Source organism: Pezoporus flaviventris, unplaced genomic scaffold (assembly GCF_033815535.1).
Source record: "Pezoporus flaviventris isolate CSIRO_AGI_PZ_B2104156 unplaced genomic scaffold, CSIRO_AGI_Pfla_v1 ptg000022l, whole genome shotgun sequence".
Taxonomy (NCBI): domain Eukaryota; kingdom Metazoa; phylum Chordata; class Aves; order Psittaciformes; family Psittacidae; genus Pezoporus; species Pezoporus flaviventris.
In genome coordinates this window covers 1,739,532-1,752,841 of record NW_026892570.1, presented here as the reverse complement: position 1 = coordinate 1,752,841, position 13,310 = coordinate 1,739,532, and the positions used below count along the sequence as shown (strand labels likewise).

Here is a 13,310-nt window from a genome sequence, read left to right as displayed (position 1 = left end):
AATTGTTAGATTACACTAGCAAAACGGCTTTAGTATGTGGACTGTTTGTTGTGTTGCCTACGTAGCTGCTTATACAAGTAGTAGTCATGCTTCAGTGTGTCTGCACTTAGTACAAGCTGTTAAGATTTAGGTTAACTTACAGTGCCTAAAAGTGTGGAGGAGGGAAGAAATTTTTTTTTCCCTTTGGCAAAAGGTCTTATGTGGATGCAGCTACACTGGTGGAGTGCTAACGCACCTTGGGGAGAAGATGTCACTGAACTGGAAGACTTCCATCTGCTGGCAATATCCGGCATCCTCACTGCAGGGCTCTGCCAGCATGGGATGATCTGAAGTCTCCACAGTGTAGCTAAGCTGCTAGCTCAGATCTACTGTTGTGAAAGTACTAGTCATGCTGGCAGTACGATGTAGTTACTACCTCTATGTCAATGGGGTGTTAAAAATCTTGCCATTTAACACTTATCACTAAACTTTTGTTAAATAGTTAATTGCTGATCCCTTTAGCAGAAAAAATAGTGGATGTGCTTGTTCACTGGGTGCAATCGCAAATCATTTGGGTGGGATCACCCACATCTGTCATTACAGTTTACAAGAGTGATCTTTCTAAAGACTCCTGAAGTGTAATTATCTCTTTATCTTTCTCATTCTGGGGCTTGGGCTTGCCCCCCAAAGTGCTAGAAGAAAGGGTGAGAGAAACCTAGCTGTTTAAAGTGAGACAGAAAGGCACAGCAAAGATTAGAGTTGTTGCTAAGCATATTGCTGAGGAAGAGAGAGTGCTGTCTGAAGTCTGTGTCTGGTGTAAGACAGTGATGTGAGAACTAATCAATGATTAATAGGCTGCTCTTGGAAATTATTTTTGTTTGCTACTTGTGTTATACTGGGGAGCATAGCAGACCTGTTTCTCAATTCTATAGGTGTAAAGCTAACTAAAATATTAAAACTTTAAGATGGGATCTTGTGATTCAGCAAAAGTACTGTGTCTACTAGTAGGTAGGCTGGTACTGGCTATGTAGTTCAAACTGGTAACAACCCAAGCCTTTCTCATGTTGAAAAAAAAAATCATTTAAATATCCTCATGAAATACAGAATATATTCTAAAATACAACCTGAAGAATATATTTAGCATTTATGTCTTATATAATGATTTTAAGGAGCTATTAAAAAATTTCCTGTTGTAGTAATGCAGAGTGAAATTTAGAGTGTTGCTAGGTAGATGAAGGCTTTGGTGTAACTGCTTTGACGCTTGTTGACTCTGTGGGTTCTTTGGAGGTGAATCCTGCACACCAGTGGTTTGTTAGCCCCATATTAGAATCTGTACTCTCTGCCTGTGTTGTAACCTTTCTCTGGAATCATATTTTCTCTCAAGCTACATCACCAACCAATAAATATATATACATTTTTGTTTCAGAGAAGTTAGTGTGGCAGCTTCATGACTGCAACTAGTTTTTATTTTCTCTCTTTATATATAGAACTATTAGCCTCACAAAGGAAGTCGATAAGGAATTAAGCTTGTGTTTACCTTAGTGTGCCTTACTTTAGTAAGACTAAATAATGCGGTTTACTCTCTAATGTTAGGAGAAAAAAAGAAAAAGGACTGACTCTGGAGCTGGCCAGGTTTAGTATGCTCTGCCAAACGTGTAGCATGGATTTGTAGAAGAAATTAAATTTATAGTAAAACATGCATGCATCAGTGTAAAACTGTAATGAGAGCACTGGAGCATAAAGTGGTCTTTTTAATCTTCGTAAGCCAGTTGAAATCAACATTGTTTTTCCTATTTTGAGTTTTCTGAAGAACAAAGAGACAAGACTTGATTCCTAAAGGAGGGTCCCGTAGCAGAGGACTCAAAGGGAATTCTGAAAAGAAGATAATACAGGGAGGAAGGAATTAAGAGAGCAGGAAAAACAGAAGTTAAGAAAGGAAAACAGAAAAGACTACTTGAGAACTGTAAACTTCATGTTGGTTTGCAGTAGCTTCATGGAGTGCTTTGGACAAGCTAAGGGTCTTGCATCTGATTATTTTTTTTAGTAGATAAGGTGGCAAAAGGGCTTAGTTTCTTAGTGTTCTTACAATCACTGTATCAGCAGAGCAGTGAAAGTACAATTTCACAGCCTCATTTCACTTACCTTAGAGATTATGTCAATTTGTGACAAAAGGACTGCTTGGGGAGTGTGTTGGTGGGGGAAGCTGCCGTTATCCCACTATTGCATTGGTCTTCTGGTTTGTGATGCTATTTATGCAACCCCTTATCTGCTTTGAAAAAGTTGATGTGCAATTGAGACTTACTAGTATGGTCTGAGTTGTTTGAACAAGTGGAAATGGGAGCTGCTGAAAACTTTGAAGAGCCTTCTGTTCAAAAATTTAACATTAGTTTGAAGCAGATCACCACATAGAAAATAATATCAAAGAACAAAGTTAACTTTTTCATCTTCTTTCTGACTTTGATACTTGCTTTGGCATCAGTTCTGTACACAGTAAAAAGCTTGTTTTGGTGTGTTGTTTTGTTTGTTGTTTGTGGAGTGGAAAATAAATAGACCTAAATACACTGTACTCTGCATCTTCTGTAATAAAGCTTGAAAAAGAAATGCGATTTTTTTCCTATGAGACAGTTGGGCCTTTAATCATGCTGCTGCCACACAGATTTTATATATGTGAAGTATATTGCTTAGGATAGGTTTTGCCATTACTGTCCTTCTGTGGACTTAAATCTCTGTAGTACAATGTCATTTTACATGCTTTATAGATGGAAGAGGTTTACTGAAGACACTATTTCATTGTTTCTGAGGGCATTCACTTTCCGTGCCCAGGCCACTGTGGCTTTTTCTCATAATAGATAGTTTTCAAATAACTTCTACAAAACTACAAAGGCTCCATTTTCTGCCTAGTGGCTAGAGATTCAGTGGTGTGTACTTTCAAGTTTATTTACTGTGGTATAGTGTAGTTTCCTATCTGTCAGAATAAAATCTGAACATTTAGAAGAAGAGGAAGTAAGGAAACAAAATGAAACAAAATAAACATTTGTTTCAAAGGAACTGGGAAGAAAATGAAGCCCTGATTGTAGCAGCTGACTCTCATTTTTCTAAAACATGTTTAAATGGGAGGAAAACAGTAAGCAATAACAATTGCAGAATCACAGAATGCCTAAAAGGGACCCCTGGAGGTCATCTGGTCCATTCCCCTGCTCAAGTTGGACCATTTAGAGCCAGTTGTATAGGACCATGTCTCTATGGCTTTTGACTGTCTTTAGTCAGGGAGACTACCACCTCTCTCTCTGGGCAACCTGTGCCAGTACTCTGTCACCATTGCAGGAAAAAAGTGCTTTCTGAGTTTTAGGACAAGCCTCCTATGTTTCAGTCTGCCCATTACCTCTTGCCCTGCTGTTGGGCCATCCAGTGATGGGCCACAAAGTTGATTAAGAGACCTTGCATACGAGGACAGGCTGAGAGAACTGGGACTGTTTAGCCATCTCTGTGCCCATCACTGGACGCTGTCCAGTATGTCCATGTCTCTCTGAAGAGCCCAGACCAGGACACTAATTCAGGTATGGCCTTAGCAGTGCTGAGGGGAAGGATCACCTCTCTCGGCCTGCAGGCAACGCTTCTCCTAACGCAGTCCAGGTTGCCATTCACCTGTTTTACCACAAGGGCATATTGCTGGCTGATACTCAACTTGGTGTATATCAGGACTCACCATCTGCACTGTAAATAATTTCTTATCTCCAGTCTAAACCTGACCTCTTTCAGTTTAAAGCCGTTTCCCTGTGTCTTGTCACTACAGGCTCTGACAAAAAGTCTCTATCTCTTTTATAGGCCCACTTTGTATACTGAAAGGCTGCATTAAGGTCTGCCTGGAGCCTTTCTCCAGACTGAACAACTCTGGCTCTCTCAGACTTTCTTTGTAGGAGAGGTGCCCCATCCCTCTGATCACTTTTGCAGACCTTCTCTGGACCTGCTGTGACAGGTCTGTGTCTTTCTTGCACTGTGGACCCCAGAACTGGATGCAGTGATCTGGGTTGGGTTTCAAGACAGTGAAGCAGAGGAGGATGATAGTCTCTCTCAGCCTGCTGGCCATACTTCTTTGGGTGCAGCCAGGACATGATTGGCTTTCTGTGTTGCAAGTGCGCATTGCTTTTGCATGTCCAAATTTTTATCCACCAGTACTCCCAAGTCTTTTTACAGAAAGTGAACACAGGGCTGCTCTCAGTCCATTCATCCTCCAGTCAAGGGGGATACTGGGGATTGGCCAGACCCAGGTGCAGAATCTTGCACTTTGCCTTGTTGAACTTAATGAATTTCACAAGAACATAATGAAGGTCCTGCTCTTCAGACCTATAAAAGTCCATCTGGGTGCCACCCCTTCTCTCAAACTGCACTACTCAGTTTGGTGTCATCTACAAACTTGCTGAGGGTGCACTTAATGCTATTAGCTGTATGTTCTGGGTGATTCTACTGATGAAGATATTGAGTAGAGTTGGTCTCATTATGGACTCTTGAGGGACACAAATAGTTACTGGTTTCCACAGGGAAATTGAGCTTTTGACTCTTTGGACTGAGTCTCATCGGTTCTTTGGATGTAGTCATCCAGACACTTCCTCAACTGTCTAAGAATCCATCCATCAATCCCATCTCTTCCCAGTTGTGTGGCAAGAATGCTGTTAAGGACTGTATTAAAAGCTTTCTAGAAGTCTAAGTAGATGATGCCTGTAGCTCTTCCCATGCCCACTGGTGTAGTCAAGTCATTGTAGAAGAATGTGGATATGTAGTTAAGGGTGGTTGGTTGTCATCCTGTAGCGAGTTCTTCTGGGTAACTGAAATACTCTTGAAAATGCCTACAGAAACTTATATATGAGTTTTAATTAATGGCTTAAACTGTCTGAATAAGTTTACTCCTGCTAGTTTTGCATGTTAGTAGTGTGGGTGGTGTGTGCAGGGTTTTGGGTTATTTTAGAATGAGGAAGAAGACTGGATCCGACAGGAGCATAATTTTGAGTTTTTTCCTTTTTTTTTTGGAGGGTTACATTTGCAATGTTGGTTCTGTAAGTATTTCTAAACAGTGAGGGAGAAGGTTATTGCTTGGCTGGCTAGGTGGTATAGGGCTAGCCCTTGTATGTTCATTGATCATAGGTACTTCATGCAGGCTCTCCCTTCTGCTAATGAAATAAGAAAATAAAAAAACCCTGATTTCCCTTTGGGAAAGAGAGGATATGACAATGAAATTGAACACAGTAATTCTCTCATGACTTTCTGCCTGCTTGAGTTTACCAAAATCATACTTCTTAGTTTTACAGAAGTTAACATGAAATCATTCTCTTCAAATGTCAGGTCTCTAAATGACTTGTGGTTGCCAGATTTTCTTTCACAACACCTCGATGGAGCTTGGGGGAATCTCTTGACAGTAACACTGGTGCTAGTGCTGAAAAGGTTTCTGAGAACTTTTTCTGCTCTCAGGCATTTGTTTAGAAAGGCATGAGAGAAGTCATCTATTGTGCTTTGGGACCAGGTATAACCTTTTTTTTGCTGTTCATGTACAGACACATCTGAACTCTTAATTTGGTGCTTTTCAACAGATACTGAATAGCACATCACGCATCTGTTGAAGACCAGAAGAATATTCTATCTATCTGTTTACTGCTAGGAGTTAAAAACTACACTTTTAAGTAAGCCATAGGTGTTTGTGACCTCAGCAGAGCTACTTTAAGGTGGGAAGTAGGGATTGTAGGAGCTCATGCTCAATCTTGGTAAGGAGCCTAAAGGAGGTGTGCCGTTGTTTTATGTACAGGAAATCTGTTTCACAAAGATTTATTCTGTCTCTGGCAGAGATTCAAAGTTAATCACAAATTTTAAGTCCCTGTTAAAGAGTTCTTTATAGCTGGAAACTGCCTAGGATGCTCGAGGTGAAAAACTGTACTGCTTCAGAAATTGTTAGGAGATGCTTGCTCAGCAAAGCAAGTGCTGTGTTTTTCATGTGTTGATTTTGGGGCATTTGTGGCCTGATTAGAAGAATGCTGGGAAAAAAAACTAAGGCAAGAAAACCTACATCTGGAAGTACAGTAAGTTGAATTTGACATTCGTTTGGTCCTTTTGCAAATATGAAGATCTTCTGGTTTTGCGACAAAATGGTGGGTGACCTACTGATGATTTTAAAATCACTGCTATAGCTAGTTATCTCAGTGCAGTCACTTATGTATGCATCATTGCAGTCTTCTCTACCTTCCCACTTCCCTCTGAAAGTGGACACAGCTGTTGCTCTGCAAGTAATGATAATAATTGGTAGTAAGACAGATCTGTTACTCATCCTTTTTTGAGCACATTTCTTATGGCAGATGTCTAGTTTTTAATTAACTGCTAATGAACATGCCTAGTAGACCATGATACTGCTGCCAACTTACTCTGTTTTATATCTCACTGCTGCTGAGCTCTTAAAAGGTGACAGAGCAAGCATTAGTGTCTTTGAAGTGACGGGAAGGTGATAATATGCATAGCATAATTGTTTCTAGGATCTACTATGGCAAATATCTAGTTACTAAATACATCTGGTCAATGCTGCTGTTACCTATCTCCCTCTTCCTTTGTGTGCAGCACATATTCCTTTTTCCACTTCTAGGAAAAGAATACTTCTTAAAATTGAAGTTTTTTTCTAAATAAAATGATCATGAACTTCTGGAGAAGACCATCTTTATGTGTTATGGAGAACTATACACCTATTATGAATGGGTAATATATATCAATCAATATTCTTCAGTCTTAAACAGCAGTGAGCCTCATATAACAAACATTAATTCACAATATACCTTTGACTTAGAAGACCATGATCAGGTTTTCAGTCTTAAGTCTGTTTATTGTTGTTGGATATTTAACCATTTTTGGGTACCATTTTCCTCCATTACCATCAGTAACCTTTTTGTAAAGCTGCAAAAATGTTATGCAAAGTGATGCATTTCCACTTGCAGTTCTCATCTGTTCTACACCTTACACTGGGCATTGCTCCCCAGCATTTGTATATAGTCCCATCAGAGAAACAGGACATAGCTCTTCTCAACATGTTCCTTCAGATTCAAAACCTGTTTAGAAGGGATTAATCTGGTCCTCAGTTATGTGTCTTTCAGAATACCATGCGTGTAAGCTACAAAGCAGAACCAAGGAAATTGTACGTAATATGTCCCTAACAGTTTGCTTTCTAAAGACTGAAACTGTGCTGGTTAACTTGTTTGCTGATTAAGCCAAGCAAGAAACATGAATAAAGGAAATTTTCAGAGGCTCCCTGAAGGCATATGGACAAGAATGGAAACAGTTTAACTTTATTTCCCCATTTTGACCTTCCCGTGCCCTGCAGAAGTTATTTTGCGGTCACTGTTGGAGAAGGGAGAAGGTTTTTCTCTGTGAAACCAATTTGGAAGGGATAAATGACATTTTCTTCTTAGCCAAAATTGAATGCCACAGCAGGGTAATCCAGTGTGATAGTGCAGTTGGAGACAAATAAGATCGATGCCATGAATGCCATACAGTACTGCTGATATATGTTGTCTCATAGCTAAGAGCAGATGACTGACCTGGCTTAAGGCCATCAGTGAGAAAGGGAATAAATGAAATACTGTCTCTCTGAGAGAGCCTGCCAAAACATCAGGTTATTTCCTGATTTGAGGAAACACGTTGGAAACTACTATAGTCATCATGAAGTCTATACTTCATAAATGAGAAGAGAGATGTCGCTTTTTTCCTTAGAAGCTGGATAAAAAAAAAAAAAAAAACCCCGAACAAATGAACAAACAAAAAAACCCAAGCCCTGCAGTCCTGTCAGACTTTGCAGTGCTCCTTACTGATACTTCTTCAGTTAAATGAACTTTAAATAGTAGTAGCTCCTTGATTTAGTAGAAGGTGGTCTACTGCTTTAACTACTTCAAATAAAGATAATTCTTAATACTTCCTTCAAAATGGTGCTTTTCAGGTTGTTTGTAAAACACATTAAAATAGAAGAGTAGGAACCACCTCTTTCTTACCTTGCTTTTTAAGCATACTTAAAAGTTGGCGAGAATAGCTATCAGACACATGCATTCCAGTGAACACTAACGAGGCTTTTTATGCAACATATGGAAAGAAAATCCTGATATATGTTGTGAGAGATCGGGTAAACTTCTAAGTGTGTAGAATTGACTAAAGGGCTTGTGGTAAATCTTATTTGTGTTGTGTATAAAAATAAGTACATGATGGCAATGTTACACTTGGAATAGTAAGAAAGATTAGCAGGTCCAGTCCACAGTTCTTCATATCTGTCACTTGTGTCTACATAAATTCATAAACTGCTCAAGGCATGTCTTGGGGTGGGGTTGTAAGAAATATAAGTGTAGGGCATAGTAGTTACATAAATAGTAATAAATAAAGTCATTCATATGCCAGTAGATGTTTGCAGGTTTTGTTGACAGCTTGTCTTGAAGAGGCTTGGGACCTATGGAAGCAGGTAAAATACTTTTTGGATTGAGTTATTTTGTAGTAACTTGTGAAATATTGTGGGCTTTAGGTTTGATTTCAGTAGCTGTCAGCAGTACTGTAACAATTCTGCCTGCTCTTACAGGACCACTAGCATTCACGAGGTCAAACTCATGTCTAGCTGAGCTCATCCTGTCCAGACGTTTCCTTATCTGTCTTCTCTTTGATCCCATAAATTGAATGGTACTCTAGCTTTTCTCATGGTACCTACCTTCGTCAGAGGGATGGTGGAACATGGCCAAGGTGGAGAGGTTTGTTCTGTCTTCTGTTTGTAAGACCAGGTGCAAGGAAGGAGGAAAGGGACAGAAAATCTGTTTAGTAGACTGAAGTGGAGCTATGACCAAGCTAAAGATTGTTTTGAAGCATAATTTTCTGAATAAATCTGTGTTGAGCATTTTGGATGAATTAAATGGTTAGCTGAACTTACAAAATATTAATAAAACCATAACAGCTATAACTAAAAAATGCCTTAATATTTAAGCTGTGGGGAAGACATTCTATTGTAAGGATTGCTTCTAATAAAATTGCTTAAAGGTTATTTTGCCAGATTGGTTACAGGGTTGTATGTCTAGTCATTATGATACCCATCTTGCAAGCTGCTTTTGAAACAGATGGAAGTATTTTAATTCATTAATACCATGTTTCTTGGTGGGAGTTCCATGACCTTATTGATGCTATCTGGAATACCTGGACTTCAAACTTACAGTTGGTTCATAAACACCGTGTCAGTTCATGAATAATTTTTCCCCCCCCCCCAAAGTTTGGCTATAATAAAACATAAATTTAGTACTCAGAATACGAAATTGAGCAGTGTCTTTTAGTTTTTTAAGATTCAAAATAAAAATGTACTTACTTTTTCCAGATTAGGGGAAGAGAGGGATGTAAGTTTGAATCAGTCTTGCCAGTGAAACTTAATTTTTTCCCAGAGCAGTGGTACTCCTTTCTGTAGAAAGGGAATGGTACTTGGGCTTTTTGCTGCTGCTGTTTGTCACCCATGATCCTGTGGCAGGCAGTAGCTGCCTGGAACAACCTGCAAGTAGTTGAAACTATTCCTTGGGCTGCAGAACCATTATGCAGCGAGCCTTTTTTGGTTCATGGGACACAAGCACAGAGTGTAGTATAATGTATGTGTATAGCTGGGACAGAAAGCAGAGATTAAATTTAAACCAAACAAACAACTGATAAAAGTCCACTGTTGATTCCTGGTAATTAACCAAACTTCTTGCTTCTCCTTCCCCATCTATGTGCTATGTGTTGTTCATCTGGGGATGATGATACCACTGGGAACAGCAGCAGCAGTTGCAGGCTCAACATCTCTCCCATGGCCATGGACCTCCAGTGCCTCTAACACCACATCCGTCAGGACTTCAGCCTCCAGGAATCCCTCCACTCGGAAGCAGTGCTGGCCTTCTTGCCCTTTCTAGTGCTTTGGGTGGGCAGTCTCACTTGGCAATAAAAGATGACAAGAAGCATCACGATGCAGACCACCACAGAGGTGAGAGGCATGGCAGGCCTGATTAGGACATTGTCACATTTGCGCATTGCTGCAAATTATGTGCATCTCTAAAGATTCCAAGTTATATAGAATGAGAAAAAACTGTTGGCAAACTTAAAAATGTCTGCATATATACCACTGAAGCAAAATTCAGCTTGGAATTTTTCACTATTTTAAATGGGGATCACTAGGTGTCACCTGCTCTATAGTTTGCAGGGCATTTTGACATCCTGGTAAATGCTTAGTTGTAATAGCAGTAGCCTGCACCATATTGTGGAAAACTGTTAAACTGCATAATGGATAATTTTTTTAAAGAAAGTAATGTTGTTAAGTGGGTGGGTGGGAAGGTAGGGGGAATGAAAAGTTAAAATTTTGAAGAGAATGTGTTCAAACAAGAAATTTAGATAATTGCATCTGTTACTTTAGTTTCATAGGCTTAAATTCTAGTACTCAAATATTGGGCAAAATTGCACTTGACTAATTTTTGAAAAGAAAATAATTTATTCTGTCATGAAATAAAACTAGGCTTTGTGTATGGTTAAACTGTAAATCATGTTTACACAATACTGTAATTTTCAGGAAATCACTGTATTAGGAATGTGCAATGACTTACATAAATAAAAGCCATTTTAAAACTGTTTGCGGCTTGTGTTCTAATTTTTCCCCCCTTTTTTATTTCTGTTCTTGCCTCTGTGTCTGAACGGGCATGTCTGTGCATTTCTTGGTTACTGCGGGAGCAGAGAGAGAGCCGGGCACAGTAAGTACCAACATTCCTGGTAATGTTTCCACTTCTACAAAATTTAATAATCAAACCGTGCACTGTTTGTGTGTTTTATCTTCCTTCTAGTCAGTTCCATGCCACTTAAGTGTTTTCTGCTCAGATACTCTTGTTTTATGCAGAACACTGTCAGTTATTTGGAGGACTGTATGAGCCAAGTTTGTTTCTGAGCAGAATGATTTGGGGGAAGCTTGAACTTTAGTTTGGTTTTTAGAACTGTGGGGGAAGCTGCAACTCAAACAGAACGTGAACTGCAAATTATAGTATAACATTATTAGTCAGAGTTAAGATTTTTCCTGTAGGATTTTCATGAATTAAAGTTGCAGAACAGGTGAGAAATTTAAAATTCATGTGTCATGACGGTGTTTGGCCCTAGTATTTTGTTTAACTGAATCTCTTTGAGCCTTACTAATGTTTTCACTGCTTAATTTGTGCTTCAAGAATAACTTCTGTAGCAGTACCTTTTTCCCCTTTATGCATAAGCTGTAATAGAATTAATCTAAGGCACTCTTATTCGAAAAACAGCCAAAGAAGTACATTGTTAACAGCGTTTTATATTGTTGTGTTTTCAGAGATACTGCTATATCAAACTTTTGGAGATAGGCATGGCAAATTTCACATCATTTCAAGTAACAAAGCAAATTCTTCTTGTTGAATTCATAGGTGAATTTGGGCTCTTGTTTTGTTTCTTTTCTCAATCAGAAAAGACAAGAACTAACTTGACATATCTTTACATAGTGGACACTTGATTTTTGTTGCCTTTTTTTTTTTTTATATAATAGGGCTTGACATTTACTTACTGGAAGCAATAAGCATTCATTTCCGCTCACTTAATGTTATTAATGATAGTGTAACTGTGGAAATAATTTTAAGATGGGTTTTCCTGAAGACATACCAGCAGGTCTGTGTAATTATTATGTGTGGTTCCAATTGAGCAATAGACTCTTATTGGGCAGATTAGCTCATAACTTTTGGGTCACCAAAATAAGATTTTTATTTTCAGAGTAATGTTTTAAGTGTAATGGTGCTGCTAGAAATCCTGACAAAGGCTTGCTTTCATTATCCCAAGACACCAAACCCCATGCTGTCTGTTGGTTACCTAAATTAACCGTGAGATTTGTTATTACTGTGCATCTAGTGTGACCTTCCAGTATCATCAGTAGAAGCTGACAACTTTAAATGTGCAATTTGAAAAGACTACAGTAAAGCACTTGCTTATTTGGCTTTAAGTTGATTTTAAAATAACTTTGAGTTAAAGCGTATTGTAATGTATTATTTAGGTATATTTATTTTTAATGAGATCTGGTTTTATTTTTTAAAGTGTCCTTAGGCAAATAAGCATAAGCTTTTATTATGTGTTTAGGAAGACTTAATAATACTGTGAGACTCATGTATTTATAAAGGAACTTCAGTGATTTCATTATTCTTGATTGTGATCAGTGTCTGTTTAACCTCTTTTTGCTATATCTAAATGGCAAGGGCTAGTGTATTATTTGTTGTGTTACTTAAATTTTTGGGAAATAATATGAAGGAAGGTTCTTTGTAAAAGACATATTTGTGAAACATTTAACATTTAAGTTAGTAATAATAGTATACCTCATACATGAACTGCTAGTATTATGTGGTCAAAACTTAATTATATGACTATATGGAAATGGCAGGTGGGGTTTGGCTGATATAGCTCTAACCATCCAAAACTGGGTCATGTTATTGTGGGAATGCAGGCATCCCTACTATTGTGACGCAGTCTGGCTCAAGGTAATGAAGCCAGGCAAAGTAAGCAAGTTTTGCAGCTGAAGTTCAGTAAAAGTTTTGGGAGACATCAGTACAAAACATCTTTGATGTCTACATTTTTTTTCTCTAGGGAGCATACTGGCAACATTTTCAAACTCAGGTGTTCATTTATTATTTGTCTTCTCACTATTCTAGTTTGGACAGGATATAGAAGTGCAAATGTTCTGAAGTGCTCTATTGTATCAGTAGTAATTTGTAGACAGTGCAGTCTGACTTTGTTACATGCTTGGGATTTACATTGAGGTTGTCCTCATGAAAGACATTGAGCTTGTTTTCTAGTACTTGGGGAGTACTCACAAATTTTCCAAGAAGTTTTTTTTCCTCAATTTTAAGCATTAATATTGGTATTGTTTTGTAAAGCAAGTGGTCTTTTTTTACAGCAGTAAATATATTCTATGTCCTTAGCTTCTGTCCTGTTCTTCCAGTCTTTGACTAAGGGGGCATGCACAGTTGAATGATAGTTTTTGGTTGATACTATATGCAAGCTGTTCTTGGTTTGTGTTTTAATTCTTCTAAATGAGGGAGTGGGTAATCATAGAAGGAGCTACATTAAAATATAGGGTACTTTTCAGTGTAGTACGTGTGTTCTTCTTGGCCTTTGTGAAGAAGGTAGTATTTTCTATTATATAGCATGTAATGGATGAACTTTAATTTCCTTAATCAGTTAAATATTTTCTTTGTTAGCTTTGTCAACTTAAAAAGAAGTTGATTTTTTTCAGTCTTTATGGATGCAAACCACAAATCAGCTTCTGCAGGAGTTGCCCA

The 13,310-nt window shown here is 38.4% G+C and overlaps 1 protein-coding gene across 4 annotated transcripts in view; it reads left to right on the top strand.

Moving 5' to 3' along the window:
- The window catches only part of LOC133270768 (transducin-like enhancer protein 1), a 73,647-nt gene that overhangs the window by 29,171 nt on the left and 31,166 nt on the right, over window positions 1–13,310 (top strand). For 3 of the 4 annotated variants that reach the window (XM_061456251.1, XM_061456252.1, XM_061456250.1), the window contains exons 7-8: window positions 9,769–9,973; window positions 10,714–10,730. The exons of the other annotated variant lie outside the window; for it this stretch is intronic. In XM_061456251.1, the coding sequence (XP_061312235.1) occupies window positions 9,769–9,973; window positions 10,714–10,730 (222 nt within the window). The remainder of the gene's footprint in view (window positions 1–9,768; window positions 9,974–10,713; window positions 10,731–13,310) is intronic. 4 annotated transcript variants of the gene reach the window in all.